This window comes from Anomaloglossus baeobatrachus, chromosome 7 (genome assembly GCF_048569485.1).
Source record: "Anomaloglossus baeobatrachus isolate aAnoBae1 chromosome 7, aAnoBae1.hap1, whole genome shotgun sequence".
In the NCBI taxonomy this organism is placed as follows: domain Eukaryota; kingdom Metazoa; phylum Chordata; class Amphibia; order Anura; family Aromobatidae; genus Anomaloglossus; species Anomaloglossus baeobatrachus.
In genome coordinates, this window is record NC_134359.1 from 249,683,689 (window position 1) to 249,701,006 (window position 17,318).

General features: G+C 49.9%; 1 protein-coding gene across 1 annotated transcript in view; it reads right to left on the minus strand.

Moving 5' to 3' along the window:
* The window catches only part of ERI2 (ERI1 exoribonuclease family member 2), a 45,015-nt gene that overhangs the window by 1,769 nt on the left and 25,928 nt on the right, over positions 1–17,318 (minus strand). Inside the window, exons 7-9 of the mRNA XM_075318032.1 lie at positions 11,353–11,453; positions 1,216–1,297; positions 2–90 (exon numbers count right to left, since the gene is read on the minus strand). Coding sequence (XP_075174147.1) covers positions 2–90; positions 1,216–1,297; positions 11,353–11,453 — 272 coding nt within the window. The remainder of the gene's footprint in view (position 1; positions 91–1,215; positions 1,298–11,352; positions 11,454–17,318) is intronic.

A 17,318-nucleotide genomic window follows, 5' to 3' on the forward strand; every position in this document is an offset into this window, starting at 1 on the left:
CCTTATCTAAGGATTTAGTGATTTTCATGACGCAACCGTCACAGATCATTCTCCAAGCGAGGCGAGCCGTGTTTCGGGAATCATCTAGTCCTGGAAAGGAAAAAAAAATAAATAAAATGTAAAACTTATCGTAAATAAATAAGAGGTTCTGCAGTAGGCGTCTCTCTCTTTCCAAGCTTCGCAGTCACTTTTTGTGTATAATATATACAGTACACACCAAAGGTTTGGACACACCTTCTCATCTCTAGAACAACTGTGAAGAGGAGACTTTGTGCAGCAGGCCTTCATGGTAAAATAGCTGCTAGGAAACCACTGCTAAGGACAGGCAACAAGCAGAAGAGACTTGTTTGGGCTAAAGAACACAAGGAATGGACATTAGACCAGTGGAAATCTGTGCTTTGCTCTGATGAGTCCAAATTTGAGATCTTTGGATCCAACCACCGTGTCTTTGTAGAAAAGGTGAACGGATGGACTCTACATGTCTGGTTCCCACCGTGAAGCATGGAGGAGGAGGTGTGATGGTGTGGGGGTGCTTTGCTGGTGACACTGTTGGGGATTTATTCAAAATTGAAGGCATACTGAACCAGCATGCCTACCACAGCATCTTGCAGCGGCGTGCTATTCCATCCGGTTTGCATTTAGTTGGACCATCATCTATTTTTCAACAGGACAATGACCCCAAACACACCTCCAGGCTGTGTAAGGCTATTAGACTTAAAAGGAGAGTGATGGGGTGCTACGCCAGATGACCTGGCCTCCACAGTCACCAGACCTGAACCCAATCGAGATGGTTTGGGGTGAGCTGGACCGCAGAGTGAAGGCAAAAGGGCTAACAAGTGCTAAGCATCTCTGGGAACTCCTTCAAGACTGTTGGAAAACCATTTCCGGTGACTACCTCTTGAAGCTCATCAAGAGAATGCCAAGAGTGTGCAAAGTAGTAATGAAAGCAAAAAGGTGGCTACATTGAAGAATCTAGAATATAAGACATATTTTCACTTGTTTCACACTTTTTTAAGTATTTCATTCCACATGTTTTAATACATAGTTTTGATGCCTTCAATGTGAATCTACAATTTTTAGAGTCTTGAAAATAAAGAAAACTCTTTGAATGAGAAGGTGTGTCCAAACTTTTGGTCTGTACTGTATATATAATGTATAATATATATTATGTATAAAAAAACAGAAAAAAACAAAACAAAAAAAACCCAGCCCTACCGGAGTGTTCCCGGCCAGAAAACTCAATGCCGACATCTTGTAAAGCGCCATTTAAACCTTTGGGTCTGCGATTGTAGAAAAGCTGAAAGGGAACATTAGAGGTAAGCCTTAAATTTAAGGAACCCAGGAGCATTATGTCACATTCATTTACAATCAGATCTTTTTTTATTAAATAATTAGGAATCAATACAGAGAATATTTCACTTTTCATATGACTGGTAACAGTAAACAACAGATAAGCACATGTGGTTTATAAATGAGGTTCTTTCTCTGCATGTATATAGAAGCAGTAATAAGGTTCTCAAATCATAGTTATATTATATAACTTGAGCCTACAAACCTCGTGGCTCCACAGATAAACAAAACTTAAATTATGCAATAATGCCTCAGACTAACAGAAACACCTCCTCCATCAGCCGTGTCGCTCCACATCACGTTGCTATACTCACCCGCCGCTCCCTCCCCGTGCAGTCATCAATCAAACCCTTCCAGTCCTCTCTCACCTCGTCATTCAAAGTCCACTTTGCCATAGGAAACACTAGTTTTAATTTCCTTCCTCACACATCCCATCACTGCAGGCACAACAGTAACCGGTCCAGCATTGCATCCTGGACCAGTGCACTGGAGGGTAGGCCCGGCAACTCCATCCATGGCCGCCAAATGTTGTAAAATTTTTTCAATGTTTTTCTTTTTAAATAAACTCCCCTTTCCAATCTTATGACGTTATTTAATTTGTTTTTGAGCTCTGTTAATGTTGGTGGTAGAGGGTCTAACCAGTGATATGCTAGTAGCTTTCTTGCTTGGTACAGGATACGGGCTATTCCCAGGGCTGTTGGAGAATCCGGGTCCACTCCTCCTTCCCACAGACTCAACAGGCACAGGCGAGGCGACGGTTGTATTGTGACATGATATATTTGGTCTATGAGTCCCAGGGTTTGTTTCCAGAAATCACCAATATATCCACACTCCCACAGAACATGCATCAAATGGGCATCATCCTGTCCACACCTAACACACTGTGCGTTTGGCCTGAGTCCCATCTTAAATAGTAGGCTGGGAGTTTTATATACCCTGTGGATGAGATATATTTGAGACAGCTTTTGGCACTCCGATACCGCCAGTTTAGGAACCTGTTCCAATATATCAGACCACTGGTCTTCCGTCAGGGGACCAACGCCTTGTTCCCATTTGCTTTTAACAATCAATGGGTGTGTTTCCAGATGGGCAGGTAGTAATTTTTTATATAATTCCGAGATAAGACCTTTAGAGGACTCAGATGTAAGCAGCCTATGTAATGTTTGATTATGTGTCACTGTTACCGGGTTTGTCCTCCTCTGTCTTTCCAGTGCGTGCCTCAGCTGCAAATACTGATAAAAGAAGACATGCGGGAGGTGAAACTCCGTTCTTAATTGTTCAAAGCTTTTAAGAGTATTATTTTGTAATACTTGTGGCACTAAATGGATCCCTTTATCCTCCCATCCTCTGAACCCTACTAATTTTTTAATTTCTGGCAAGTCGGGGTTCTGCCACAGTGGCCAGAGCTCTGTAGGTCCGCTTATCCCCAAAAGAGACTTACCCCTGTCCCACACCCTAAATATCATAGCCAGTGTGGGATATCGTGCCTCGTTTATCTGTCTTTGTCCCACATCCAACCGGCAACCTGGGTATTTCCATACTGATCCCTCTCTCACTATATCACCACTGGTATCATACCCTCCTTCTTTGCCCCAACCCCTAAGATGTTGCATCTGGGAGGCTATATAGTATATATATATATGAGTTTGTTACCGCCAATCCTCCCTCCTCCTTTCCCCGCTGTAGCACTTCCAGTCGAATCCTAGCCTGCTTTTTCTTCCAGATAAATTTCTAGAATATTGTATTAATTTTTGCAAAAAATTCCCTACATATCCACACTGGAGAATTATGTATAAGATATAGTAATTGTGGCATCATCACCATTTTAATTAAATTGGATCTGCCGATATTTGATAGCGGCAAGCGGCACCAGGTATGCACTTTTGTTCTGAATCGCTGTAACAGGGGTTCCAGATTTAGGGCCTGGAAATCCTTCGGAATTGGGTTGACAATTACTCCCAGATATTTAAACTCCCGGACCACAGGAACCGGAATCTGCAAGTCCGAGAAGTCCCCCGGAAGGGGGTCCAACGGCATTAAAGCCGACTTGGACCAGTTGATTAGTAGACCAGACCTCTGCCCAAATTCCTGAATGATATTTATTGCCGGCAAAATCGAGGAACGTACCCTGTCTAAATATAAGAGTAGATCGTCTGCGTATAATGATATCTTTTGTTCCACGGCTCCACACCGAAATCCCTCTACCTCCCTGGATTTCCGTATTGCCACTGCCAACGGCTCCACTGCAGTCGCGAATAGCAATGACGAAAGAGGGCACCCCTGTCTAGTACCTCTTCCAAGAGGAAAAGACTCGGAGACCCTGCCATTAACCCTAACCTTTGCCACCGGTGAGTCATATAGCAGTTTTACCCAATTTATGAATCTATGTCCAAAGCCCATTTTCCGAAGTACAGCCCACATATATTCCCATTCAAGGCTATCGAACGCCTTAGCGGCGTCTAAAGACAAAATTGCCCTTTCCCCCGGTACCTCAGAACCATGTTGAATTCCCAAATATAATTTCCTGAGATTCATTGATGTGGCTCTGCATGGACTGAATCCTGTCTGATCACTCTGCACTATAGATGAGATGACTCGGGACATCCTATTGGCGAGCACCTTGGCCAGCAATTTAATGTCTGTTTGTAGGAGAGAGATTGGGCGGTACGAATCCAGGATCTCTGGATCTTTTCCAGGTTTTAATATTAGGACTATTAAGGCTTCCCTCATAGAGGGCGGGAGGACCCTCTGCCTTTCAGATTCTTCAAATACCTTAAGTAGTTTGGGTAGCAGTAAGGATGCATACGTTTTATAAAACTCTCCAGGCAGGCCATCCGTTCCCTGAGCTTTTTCATTTTGTGTCTGGCCAAGCGCTTCCTCCAGTTCTTCCAATGAGATGTCCCGGTCCAGCAATTCCCTGTTTACATCACTCAGTGTAGGAAGAGAGAGAGCATCCAAATACTGCTCAATCTCAGTCTCCGTGAGGTCACAGTCTGATGTGTATAGCCGCATATAATACCTCTTTATTTCTCTTATTATATCCTCGCTTTCTGTTACAAAGTCACCTGATTCCGTCTTTAACCTAAGATCCTTCCTGCGCCCTAATGACTGTGGCCAGTAGGTGTCCTACTCCCTCTCCCTCTATAAAATAATTTTGTTTAGTCACATTCATTTACACTACTAGGGTATACAATGGGTTGTGTCCAATGGATGATCTGATTTTAGCATTTGGAAGCTGTGTGGCTACTGCACTGAAAGCTTGGCTACTGTGAGTTAAAGGGAATCTGTTAGCAGATTCTTTTCTATGCAAGCTGAAGACAGCATGCTGTAAGGGTTTAAAAAAATTGAATTTAGGGATACCTGTCTTGAGAAGGTGCGATCTCTTGTTTATTTGCAATGTTTGTTTTAGCAGCAGGACCTTATCATTGCCTGGACTACAATGTCACACGCATGGCAGCCTGACACGCTCCCTCCTGTGATTTACACCTGACTGTCTATGTACAATCTCTATTGAGAGCCTGTAGAGGGCAGGGGCAGCTCTCTCAGCTCTGCTACATGGCTAAAATTGAAAAATTCTGCTTGTGTCAGAACAGCTGCATCTAGTCTTGTAAGTGACACATTGTTGGATTCAGGATCTCTTTACCTACATCATGCTGCTCTCAGATGAGGTAGCAAAAACCTATTGACAAGTTCCTTTTGATGAACTTTATGCCTCCCCGCAACCTCCAGTATTCAGTTATAGAGGTGCGGCAGGCCCGGTTTCAGTCAACGCTCAGTACATAGTGAAAGGTGGCTGTAACTGAGACCTCTGCAGTGACTGACAGCTGCCTCTGCAGTGTATCAGTACAGAGCCGGCTGTCAATCAGTGCCAGGGGTGGTTATAGCCACCGAAGCCGGGCCGTGCCATCTCTATGACAGGAAGCCGGAGGCTGCTGGGAGGAATAAAGTCCATTTCCTACCAGTAGCCAGACTTTCAGGACGGCGGCCGCACAGCTTCAGAAGTCTATTAACCTGCTGATTAATCCCATATATGCTGTTTAATGGCATTTTTGACATAAGAAGCTCCCTTCAAAATGTAAAAAAAGCTTTAAAAGCTAGATGTTAATCTTTTCTATTTTATTTATATATACATATATGTATGTGTCTATATATCACCCTCATAATATATCATATTTGTTTACATCTTATATACCGTAAGTGAAAATAAGGTTTTATTTAAATGCATCAAAGGTTTATTATGGGCCCTCAAGCAAGTTTTGGGAGGCTGTCATCCATTCTTATAGTCCAGAGGCCAATGAAGGGAATTTTGTTTACTTACCGTAAATTCCTTTTCTTCTAGCTCCTATTGGGAGACCCAGACAATTGGGTGTATAGCTTCTGCCTCCGGAGGCCACACAAAGTATTACACTTTAAAAAGTGTAACCCCTCCCCTCTGCTATACACCCTCCCGTGCATCACGGGCTCCTCAGTTTTGGTGCAAAAGCAGGAAGGAGGAAACTTATAAATTGGTCTAAGGTAAATTCAATCCGAAGGATGTTCGGAGAACTGAAACCATGAACCAAAAGAACAAGTCAACATGAACAACATGTGTACACAAAAGAACAACAGCCCGAAGGGAACAGGGGCGGGTGCTGGGTCTCCCAATAGGAGCTAGAAGAAAAGGAATTTACGGTAAGTAAACAAAATTCCCTTCTTCTTTGTCGCTCCATTGGGAGACCCAGACAATTGGGATGTCCAAAAGCAATCCCTGGGTGGGTAAAAGAATACTTCGATAAAAAGAGCCGAAAAACGGCCCCCTCTTACAGGTGGGCAACTGCCGCCTGAAGGACTTGCCTACCTAGGCTGGCGTCTGCCGAATCATCGGCATGCACCTGATAGTGTTTCGTGAAAGTGTGCAGACTCGACCAGGTAGCCGCCTGACACACCTGCCGAGCCGTAGCCTGGTGTCGCAATGCCCAGGACCCCGACGGCTCTGGTAGAATGGGCCTTCAGCCCTGCAGGAATCTGAAGCCCAAAAAAAAACCGGTAGGCTTCAAGAATCGGTTCCTTGATTCACCGAGCCAAGGTTGACTTGAAAACCTGAAATCCCTTACTCTGGTCCGCGATAAGGACAAGAGCGCATCAGACCGGCGCAGGGGCGCCGTGCGAGAAATGTAGAGCCGGAGTGCTCTCACCAGATCTAATAAATGCAAATCCTTTTCACATTGGTGAACTGGATGCGGACCCAAAGAGGGTAAGACGAAACGGGGATACCTTAGGGAGAAAGTCCGGGACCGGACGTAGAACCACCCTATCCTGGTGAAACACCAGGAAGGGGGCTTTGCATGACAGCGCTGCCAGCTGAGATACTCTTCTGAGTGATGTGACTGCCACTAGGAAGGCCACCCTTTGCGAAAGAAAGTGGGCAAGGCAAACGGCCAGGGAGTAAAACCCTGATCAGAGCACCAGGATAAGAAGATCCTCCAAGTCCTGTGATAGATCTTGGCGGACGTTGGTTTCCTGGCCTGTCTCATGGTGGCAATGACATCTGGAGATATCCCTGATGACGCTAGGAGCCACCACACAGTGAGGATTAGAGCCGTAGAATTCAGAAGGAAATATGGCCCTTAAGGCAGCAAGTCTGGTCGGTCTGGGAGAGTCCACGGTTGACCCACCGTGAGGTGCCACAGATCCGGGTACCACGATCACCTCGGCCAGTCTGGAGCAACGAGGATGGCGCGGCGACAGTCTGACCTGATCTTGCGTAACACTCTGGGCAGTAGTGCCAGAGGAGGAAATACATAAGGCAGTCGAAACTGCGACCAGTCGTGAACTAGCGCGTCTGCCGCCAGAGCTCTGTGATCCTTGGACCGAGCCATGAATGCCGGGACTTTGTTGTAGTGCTGAGACGCCATTAGATCGACGTCCGGCGTTCCCCAACGGCAATAATCTCTAGAAAACACGTGCGGGTGAAGACCATTCCCCTGCGTCCATGCCCTGGCGACTGAGAAAAATCTGCTTCCCAGTTTTCTACGCCCGGGATGTGAACTGCGGAGATGTTGGAGGCTGTGGCTTCCGCCCACAGCCGAATCCGCCGAACTGCTCGGAAGGCTTGACGACTGCGTGTGCCGCCCTGGTGGTTGATGTACGCAACTGCCTTGGCGTTGTCCGACTGAATTCGGATCTGCCTGCCGTCCAGCTACTGCTGGAACACCTTTAGGGCTAGATCCACTGCCCTTATCTCCAGAACATTGAACCGAGGGGAGGACTCTGTCGGAGTCCAGGTTCCCTGAGCCGAGTGGTGGAGGAAGACCGCTCCCCACCCTGACAGACTCGCGTCCGTCGTGACCCCAGCCCCGGCTGGGGGCCGGAAGGATTTTTCCTTCGCCCAGGAAGTGGAAAGAAGACACCACTGAAGAGAGGTTTTGCTGCAAGGGAAAGAGAGACGTTCTTGTCTAGGGACGTCGACCTCCTGTCCCATTTGCGGTGTCCGATAGAATCGGACGCAGACGAAACTGCGCAAGGGAACTGCCTCCCTTGCTGCCACCATCTTCCTGGGGCAGTGCATGAGGCGCCTCAAGGGGTGACTGGGCCCGAAGGAGAGATTGCACCCCTGTCTGTAGTGAACGCTGACTATGCAGCGGAAGCTTCACTATCGCTGAGAGAGTATAAAACTCCATCCCGAGATAAGTCAGTGATTGGGTCGGCGTCAGTTTTGACCTTGGAATTTTGATGATCCACCCGAACCCCTGGAGAGTCTCCAGAGCAATGGTCAGGTTGTGTTGACATGCCACCCAGAAGGGTGTCTTGACTAGAGGATCGTCTAGGTAAGTGATCACCGAGTGGCCCTGTAGGACCGCCACCACTGCTGCCATGACCTTGGTGAAGACCCGAGGGGCTGTCGCCAGGCCGAATGGCAGTGCCACGAACTGAAGGTGTTCATCCCTGATGGCGAAACGCAGAAGCGTTGAAGCTCGGGTGCGATCGGCACATGGAGATAAGCATCCTTGATGTCAATTGATGCTAGGAAGTCTCCTTGTGACATCGAGGCTTCAGAGTGTTCACCGCCTGAAAAAGTGCATCGGCTCACTCGGGGGGCGGAGATGTTCTGAAGAAACGAGTCGGAGGACGAGAGCAGAGCTGTATCCTGTAACCATGAGACAGAATGTCTCTCACCCATCGGTCTTGGACTGGGGCAAGGACGAGACTGTCTAGTAACTTCATCCAATTGCTCGCCAAACAAACGGTCGCCAGAAAATGGCAAACCGGTTAAGAAACTTCTTGGAAGCAGAGCCTGCCTTCCATTCACGTAGCCACATGGCCCTGCAGACTGCCACTGAATTGGTGGATGCTACCGCTGTACGGCTCGCAGAGTCCAGGAACGGCGTTCATGGCGTAGAACGAAAAAACCTACGCCTGAGAAGTGAAGGACACAACCTGCGTGGCAGAGGTATGTGCAACCGCAATAATCTCAGCCAGAGAAGCTGAGATAGCTTGGAGTGCCCTCACGGCTGCGAAGGCTGGAGCAAAAGATGCGACTATGGCTTCATAGATGGATTTCATCATAAGCTTTATTTGCTTGTCAGTGGCATTCGTGAGAGATGGACATCTGCCCCTAATACTACGGATCTAGCCGCCAGCCTAGAGACTGGAGGATCCACCCTGTGACACTGAGCCCAACCCTTAAGCACGTCAGGGGGGAAAAGGGTAACGCGTGTCAATAAGGCGCTTAGTAAGCGCTTGTCCGTCAAGTTCTGTGCTACTGGACGGCCCCTCTGGAGTTAGAGTGATCGAAACACGCACTCCTGATGAAGTCGGGGAAGGTTCTCAGCGGGCCCGCTTAGCCTATCATAGGCCGCGGTCCGTGACGGAGTTCTCACCGTGGGATCTGGGTGTTACCCCAGGATGTTGTACCGACCCAGAGGGACCCGGGAGCGATGAACTCACAGCTCCCTGGCCCTGTGTTATCAGTCTGGACTGCAAGGCTTCCAGTATCTTAGCAGACCCTCTGTCCATAGACTGAGTCCTGGAATGTGAAAGCTATTCAGAGATTTGCTGATTCCATCATGCAAACTCTGTCGCTGTCATCTGTGCAGTGCCTGTAATATAGCCGCACAAGAGGTACCGGTTGTAAAATAAGCCAGTGCCTTGGCACCCTTACTCTTTAAGAGCAGACAACAGATCAGTGAGGGTATACAGCCGAAAGCAAATAATGCTGCCGAACAGTGAGATCATATACCATATAAATAAACATATATATATATATACACTGCGGCACCAAGGGGGGGACAGCACCTGAAAAACTGGTGCCCCCCAGTGCTCAGTGAGGGGGAAGGAGGATACCAACGTATGCTCCAGCCCTCCCTGCCGACGTCCAGTCGGCCGTCCCGTCGTTACCCCTGACTGGCAGGCCCGAGAACGGGAGTATATGGCACTAGGCCGTAAGAGCCGGGGACTAAATTTAAAAACGCGGCCGGCAAACATGGCGCGGTCGGCGCGGTAGTCCCAGTCTCACAAACCAGTCAGCAACCGCTGCGGGGTTTGTAACACAGATGCTGCATGCACCGTCCCTCAGGGGACACAGAGTACCTTATGATGCAGGGCTCTGTCCCTGTAGTCACAAAAGTGCGGGAATCTGGTGGACTATAGTGATCAGTGAGGGGGGGCGGAGGACAGCGAGGTGCGCTCCAGCCCTCACTGTCGGCATCATACCGACCGTCCCGCCTTTCTCCCTGACTGGCAGGCTCAGGGGCGGGAGTTTAACACACTAGGCCGCAAAAGCCGGGGACTAAAGTAAAAACCGCGGCCGGCAAACAGGCACGGTCGGCGCGGTAGTCCCAGACAAAAAATCCACACCGCAGTCGCAGCTGCGTCTGAGGCCAAGGTGCTTCATGCACCGTCCCAACGGGGACACAGAGTACCTGTAGATGCAGGGCCATGTCCCTGACGATACTCCGTCTCCTGTCCGGCAGATTCCCCCAGGAGCTGCGGATGTGGCTTGTGGCCACCAGATTCCCTGCCCCGGGTCTCCCTCAGCTGCAGCCAGAAGTTGCTGAAAACATGGCTGACGGCGTTCTCTGAGGAGGAGGGAGGCGTGGGCGTAGTCACAAAAAGTGCGGGAATCTGGTGCCCCAGCGTGAGTAGTGAGGGGGGCGGAGGACAGCTCAGTGTACTCCAGCCCTCACTGTCGGCGTCATACCGACCGTCCCGCCCCTTTCCCTGACTGGCAGGCCTGGGGGCGGGAGAATCCCATACTAGGCCGCAAAAGCCGGGGACTAAAGTTAAAACCGCGGCCGGCCGGCAGTGCACGGTCGGCGCGGTAGTCCCGGACCCATACCCACGCCGCAGTCGCTGCAGCGTCTGGGCCCAAGGTGCTTTATGAGCCGTCCCAACGGGGACACAGAGTACCTGTGGATGCAGGGCAATGTCCCTGACGATACTCCGTCTCCTGTCCGGCAGATTCCCCCAGGGGCTGCGGAGGGAGACCGGTCCCAGTGTCTGGATGACCGGGTAGGATCCCACTTCCCCAGAGCCCCTAAGGGATGGGGAAGGAAAGCGGCATGTGGCTCCAGCCTGTGTACCCGCAATGGGTACCTCAACCTTAACAACACTGCCGACCTGAGTGGGGTGAGAAGGGAGCATGCCGGGAGCCCTGTTAGGGCCCTCTTTTCTTCCATCCGATATAGTCAGCAGCTGCTGCTGACTAAAAACGTGGAGCTTGCGTGAATGTGTGCCTCCTTCCACACAAAGCTAAAAACTGAGGAGCCCGTGATGCACGGGAGGGTGTATAGCAGAGGGGAGGGGTTACACTTTTTAAAGTGTAATACTTTGTGTGGCCTCCGGAGGCAGAAGCTATACACCCAATTGTCTGGGTCTCCCAATGGAGCGACAAAGAAAGTAATGAATTATTGGCATTAGACTAGAGAAGGTGATCGTAGCAGCCTGATCATAGCATGCTCCATTATTTAGCTACATGGATGTACAACATCTGCCCCTACATCTGCGCTTAGGGTATTTACTCACCTTGTATGTTAATCGGAGGTCAATCCAGGAGTTCAGAAGGTCTGGCTTCCTCAGCTGTTTCCTTCTGCATTCATACAGTAAGCAAACCCCAAGGTCCCAGTCTGCAACCAGAAGCAAAGATGACTAACATGAGAATGCCATACCTGCACCTCTAAAGGGGTTTTATTGCATATAGATTATGGAGACAGATTGGGGCTGTATGTAGGGGAAGGAAAGGAAGAGAGGGAAGGAAAGGGAGAGAGGGAAGGAAAGGGAGAGAGGGAAGAAAAGGGAGAGAGGGAAGGAATTAAGGGAGAGGGAGGGAAGGAAAGGAAGGAGAGAGAGGGAAGGAAAGGAAGGAGAGAGAGGGAAGGAAAGGAAGGAGAGAGAGGGAAGGAAAGGAAGAAGAGAGAGGGAAGGAAAGTAAGGAGAGAGAGGGAAGGAAAGGAAGGAGAGAGAGGGAAGGAAAGGAAGGAGAGAGAGGGAAGGAAAGGAAGGAGAGAGAGGGAAGGAAGGAAGGGGAGGGAGGGAAGGAATGGAAGGAGAGAGAGGGAAGGAAAGGAAGGAGAGGGAGGGAAGGAAAGGAAGGAGAGAGAGGGAAGGAAAGGAAGGAGAGAGAGGGAAGGAAAGGAAGGAAAGGGAGGGAAGGAAAGGAAGGAGAGGGAGGGAAGGAAAGGAAGGAGAGGGAAGGAAGGAAGGAAGGAAGGAGAGGGAGGGAAGGAAGGAAGGAAGGAAGGAGAGGGAGGGAAGGAAGGAAGGAAGGAAGGAAGGAAGGAAGGAAGGAAGGAAGGAAGGAAGGAAGGAAGGAAGGAAGGAAGGAAGAAAGAAAGAAAGAAAGAAAGAAAGAAAGAGGGAGGGAAGGAAGGAAGGAAGGAAGAGAGGGAGGGAAGGAAGGAAGGAAGAGAGGGAGGGAAGGAAGAGAGGGAAGGAAGGAAGAGAGGGAAGGAAGGAAGAGAGGGAAGGAAGGAAGAGAGGGAAGGAAGGAAGAGAGGGAAGGAAGGAAGGAAGAAAGAAAGAAAGAAAGAGAGGGAAGGAAGGAAGGAAGAAAGAAAGAGAGGGAAGGAAGGAAGGGAGAGAGGGAAGGAAGAGCGGGAAGAAAGAAAGAAAGAAAGAAAGAAAGAAAGAAAGAAAGAAAGAAAGAGGGAGGGAAGGAAGGAAGGAAGGAAGGGAGAGAGGGAAGGAAGAGAGGGAAGAAAGAAAGAAAGAAAGAAAAAAAGAAAGAAAGAAAGAAAGAAAGAAAGAAAAGAAAAGAAAAGAAAAGAAAAGAAAAGAAAAGAAAAGAAAAGAAAAGAAAAGAAAAGAAAAGAAAAGAAAAGAAAAGAAAGGAAGGAAGGAAAAGAAAGAAAGAAAGGAAAAGGAAAAGGAAAGAAAGGAAAGGAAGGATTTGACGCCTTATGATGGAACAGATTTACCATACATAGGGATATATATTAAAAGATCAAAAAAAAAAAGGAGAGAAAGCCACGGCACAGTCCATCCAATATTCCGAAGTACTTTATTTAATTCAAATGGTGCAGGTAAAAATAGTGGGGAAAGAGCCGGCTGCAGGCCCCCAATGGACGACGGCTGTTTTGCACCTCCTTGTGCTTTAACTGGTCCAATCTATTGGACCCGTTGAAGCATAAGGAGGTGCGAAACGGCAGTCGTCTATTTGGGGGGCTGCACCCGACTCTTTCCCCGCTATTTTCACCTGCACCATTTTAATTAAATAAAGCACTTTGGACTATTGGATGGACTGTGCCGTGTCTTTCTCTCTTCTTTTTTTGGAAGGTATTTGGACTTTCTTCTGCTTTGACCACGTGCACCCGTGACCATTTCCTCTAATGCATGACTTGGAGCTGACCTACCCCTTCCCGGTGTAAAGGTATTGCGCGGTTGATGCAAAACAGTTTCTACGTATTGCTTGTTAGATACATTAAAAAAGAGAATTTTGTTTACTTACCGTAAATTCTTTTTCTTATAGTTCCGACATGGGAGACCCAAACCATGGGTGTATAGCTACTGCCTCCGGAGGACACACAAAGTACTACACTAAAAGTGTAGCTCCTCCCTCCGAGCATATACACTCCCCGGATGACAAATCCAACCAGTTTAGTGCCAAAGCTGAAGGAGGACATCCACCCATAAGTAGAGATAGAATAAAACCCGGAACAACCGGAACTTCTGTCTATAACAACAGCCGGTGAAAACACACGGAACAAGAAAGCTGCCAACAGGCAACAGGGAGGGTGCTGGGTCTCCCATGTCGGAACTATAAGAAAAAGAATTTACGGTAAGTAAACAAAATTCTCTTTTTCTTTATCGTTCCTTATGGGAGACCCAAACCATGGGACATCTCAAAGCAGTCCATGGGTGGGAAATAAACAGAAACCGAGAAGTAGGCGAAACCTAACTTCACAAATGGGCGACAGCCGTCCGAAGGATGCGTCTGCCCAAGCTCGCATCTGCCGAAGCATGAGCATGCACTTGGTAGTGCTTCGAAAGAGAGTGCAGACTAGACCAAGTGGCAGCCTGACAGACCTGCTGAGCCGTAGCCCAAGAGGCACCGACGGCTCTGGTCGAGTGCGCCTTAATCCCCGGCGGGGGAGGCATCTGAGAACATTGGTAGGCATCGGATATGGCCGACCTATTCAATGAGCTAGGGTCGGTTTAGAAGCCGAGAGACCCTTGCGCTGACGTGTGGTCAGCACACAAAGAGAGGTGCACCGCCTAAGAAACAGCGGTGCGTGACACATAGATCCGGAGCGTCCACACCAAATCTAAAGCATGCAACGCTTTCTCAAAGCGATGCACAGGGGCCGAACAAAGGGAAGACAATGAAATGTCCTGGTTAAGGTGGAAAGGAGACACCACCTTAGGGAGAAGGCCCGGAGTTAGACGGAGAACCACCTTGTCTTGGTGAAAAAAACCAAAAAGGGTGACTCCGAAGAGAGCACAGTCAAATAAGAGACTCTCCTGAGAGAAATTATGGCCACCAGAAAGACCACTTTCTGTGAAAGACTAAACAACGAAACCTCCCTAAGAGGCTCAAAGGGGGGTTTCTGTAAGGCCATGAGGACCAGAGTAAGGTCTCAGGGATCCAGAGACCGCCGGTAAGGCGGAATGATGTGAGATGCGCCCTGCATGAAGGTGCGCACCTGGGCCAGTCGGGCGATATGCCGCTGGAACAATGCTGACAGAGCCGAGACCTGTCCCTTGAGGGAATGAGGGACAGACCTAGCTGCAGGCCGGACTGTAGAAAGGACAGGATGGTCGGCAAGGAAAAAACGGCCAAGGAGCATGGCCGGAAGAACGACACCAGGACAGGAAAATTCTCCAAGTCCTGAGGTAAATCCTGGCCGAGGAAGACTTCCGAGCCTGAGTCATAGTGAAGATGACCTCGGAAGGAATGCCTGAAGCCGTAAGGATTCAGGGCTCAAGAGCCACGCCGTCAATCTGAGAGCCGCAGAATTGTTGTGGAAAACGGACCCTCTGAGAGAACGTCTGGCCGGTCCGGGAGATGCCACAGCACCTCTACGAACAGACGGAGCAGGTCTGGGAACCAAGCTCGCCTGGGCCTGGGGCGATGAGTACGACCCGACGGCCCTCCATTTTGATCTTGCGCAGGACTCTGGGCAAGAGAGCTAGAGGGGGAAACACGTAGGCCAGACGGAACTGGGACCAATCTGGAACCAGCGCGTCCGCTGCCAAGGCCTGAGGATCGTGGGAGCGAGCCACGTAAACCGGGACCTTGTTGTTGTGCCGGGATGCCATTAGATCCACTTCCGGAGTGCCCTGCCTGCTAAATTGACCGGAACACTGCCGGATGCAGGGCTCACCCGCCGCTGTCCACGGTTTGACGGCTGAGATAATCTGCCTCCCAGTTTTCTGCGCCTGGGATGTGGACTGCGGATATGGTGGACTCGGAGTCCTCCGTCCACTGAAGGATATGTTGAACTTCCAACATTGCTAGGCGGCTGCGAGTCCAAGGACTACAGCCCTGATTTCTAGCACATTGATCGAGAGGGCTGATTCGGACGGAGTCCAAGTGCCCTGTGCTCGGTGGTGGAGAAACTGCTCCCCAGCCAGATAGACTGGCATCCGTGGTGAGAATCACCCAGGACGGGGCCAGAAAGGAGCGTCCCTGGTACAGAGAGAGGGGCCGAAGCCACCACTTAAAGAGAGCTCCTGGTCTGTGGCGACAGAGCCACCAGTCTGTGCAAGGAAGAAGTCCCTTGCCCCAACAGCGGAAAATGTCCAGCTGCAGGGGACGCAGATGGAACTGGCAAGGGGAACCGCTTCTATTGACGCCACCATCTGACCCAGCACCTGCATGAGGTGCCTGATGGAATGACGGCGGAGCCTCAGCAGAGAGCGAACCGCCAGATGAAGAGACTGCTGTTTGACTAAGGGCAGCTTCACAAGTGCCAGCAGAGTCTCGAATTGCATCCCCAGGTACGTAAGTTCCTGGGTCGGGGTCAGAGTGGACTTGCAAGCGTGGCGAGAGTGAGCGAGACACTCCGCTGACAGTCTGCACTGGATGAAGCCCTGACTAGAAGGGCGTCCAGGTAAGGAATCACTACCAACCCCTGGAGGAGCAGAACCGCAACTGGTGAATACACGAGGGGCCGTGGCTAACCCAAGGGGAGAGCCACGATTGGAAATGTTCCTCTCCGATTACAAAACGTAGCCAACGCTGGTGGGAAACTGCGAATGGCACATGCAGAGAGACATCTCTGATGTCGATGGATGCTAAGAAATCTCCTTGGGTCATTGACTGATCGCAGAGATTTCTGCAAAATTGCCGCACCTGAACATGCTTGTTGAGAAGCTTGAGATCCAGGTCGGAAAGCACCGTCCTTTTCGGGGACTAGGAAGAGATTTGAGTAGAAATCTCAAAACCGTTCCCAGTCGGGAACTGGTACAATTACTCCATTGGCCTGCAAGAATGCCACGGCCTGTGAGAAGGCGGCGGCCTTGGAGCAGGGGGGAGTTGTCAGAAAAAAATCTGTTTTGTAGCCGTGGGAGAGGGTAACCCACACTCACTGATCGAAGACGTGTTGCAACCACACGTCGCCCAAGAGGGAGAGCCTGCCACCGACCAAGGACGTTACTGGCGCGGCCAGATAATCAAGAGGAGGCTGCCCTGGTGGCAGCAGCTCCTGCCGACTTAGGACACGGCTTCATGCGCCAGTTGGTTTACGGACCTTGGCTGAGTTAGTGGACGAGGCCGAGGGCTTAGAGGACGACCAGTTAGAGGAAACGAAGGGAACGAAACCTCGACTGGTTCCTGCCCTGGAAGGTTTCCTGGGTTGTGGCATGGAAGTACTCTTCCTGCCAAAAGCTTCCTTAATAATTTCATCCAGTTGTTCACCGAATAGACTGGTCCCAGCAAAAGGGAGTCCAGCAAGGAACTTCTTAAGAAGCATCTGCCTTCCACTCTCGAAGCCACAGGAACCTGCGGATAGCGAGGGAAGTAGCCGAGGCCACCGCAGTGCGGTGACAGTCTCCAGCTATAGGATGAAAAGACTGAAGCCTGGAAGTTAAGGCAACCAATTCGGGCATAAAGGCCCTGGTGAGGGAATGCATCTCCTCCCGAGAAGCAGAGATGGCTTTGAGAGCCCGCACTGCTGCAAAAGATGGGGAGAACGAGGCCCCTGCCGCCTCATATATACATTTGGCCAGAAGGACAACCTGGCGGACAGTGGAATCCTCAGAGAGGAGCCGTCAGCCACTGATACAACTGTCCGGGCTGAAAGTCTAGACCCCGGAGGGTCCACCCTTGGTGAATGAGCCCACTCCTTGACCACCATTGGTGGAAAGGGGAAACAGTCATCAGAACCACGCTCTGGGAAGCGTCTGTCAGGACAGGCTCTGGGCTTGGTCACAGTGACCTGAATGCTGGAGTGGATAAGGAACACACTCCTTGTTCTCTTAGGCAAGGTATACTGATGCTTTTCTGCCAAAGAGGGGTGCTCCCCTGATACAGGCGGATTGAGGTCCAGTAC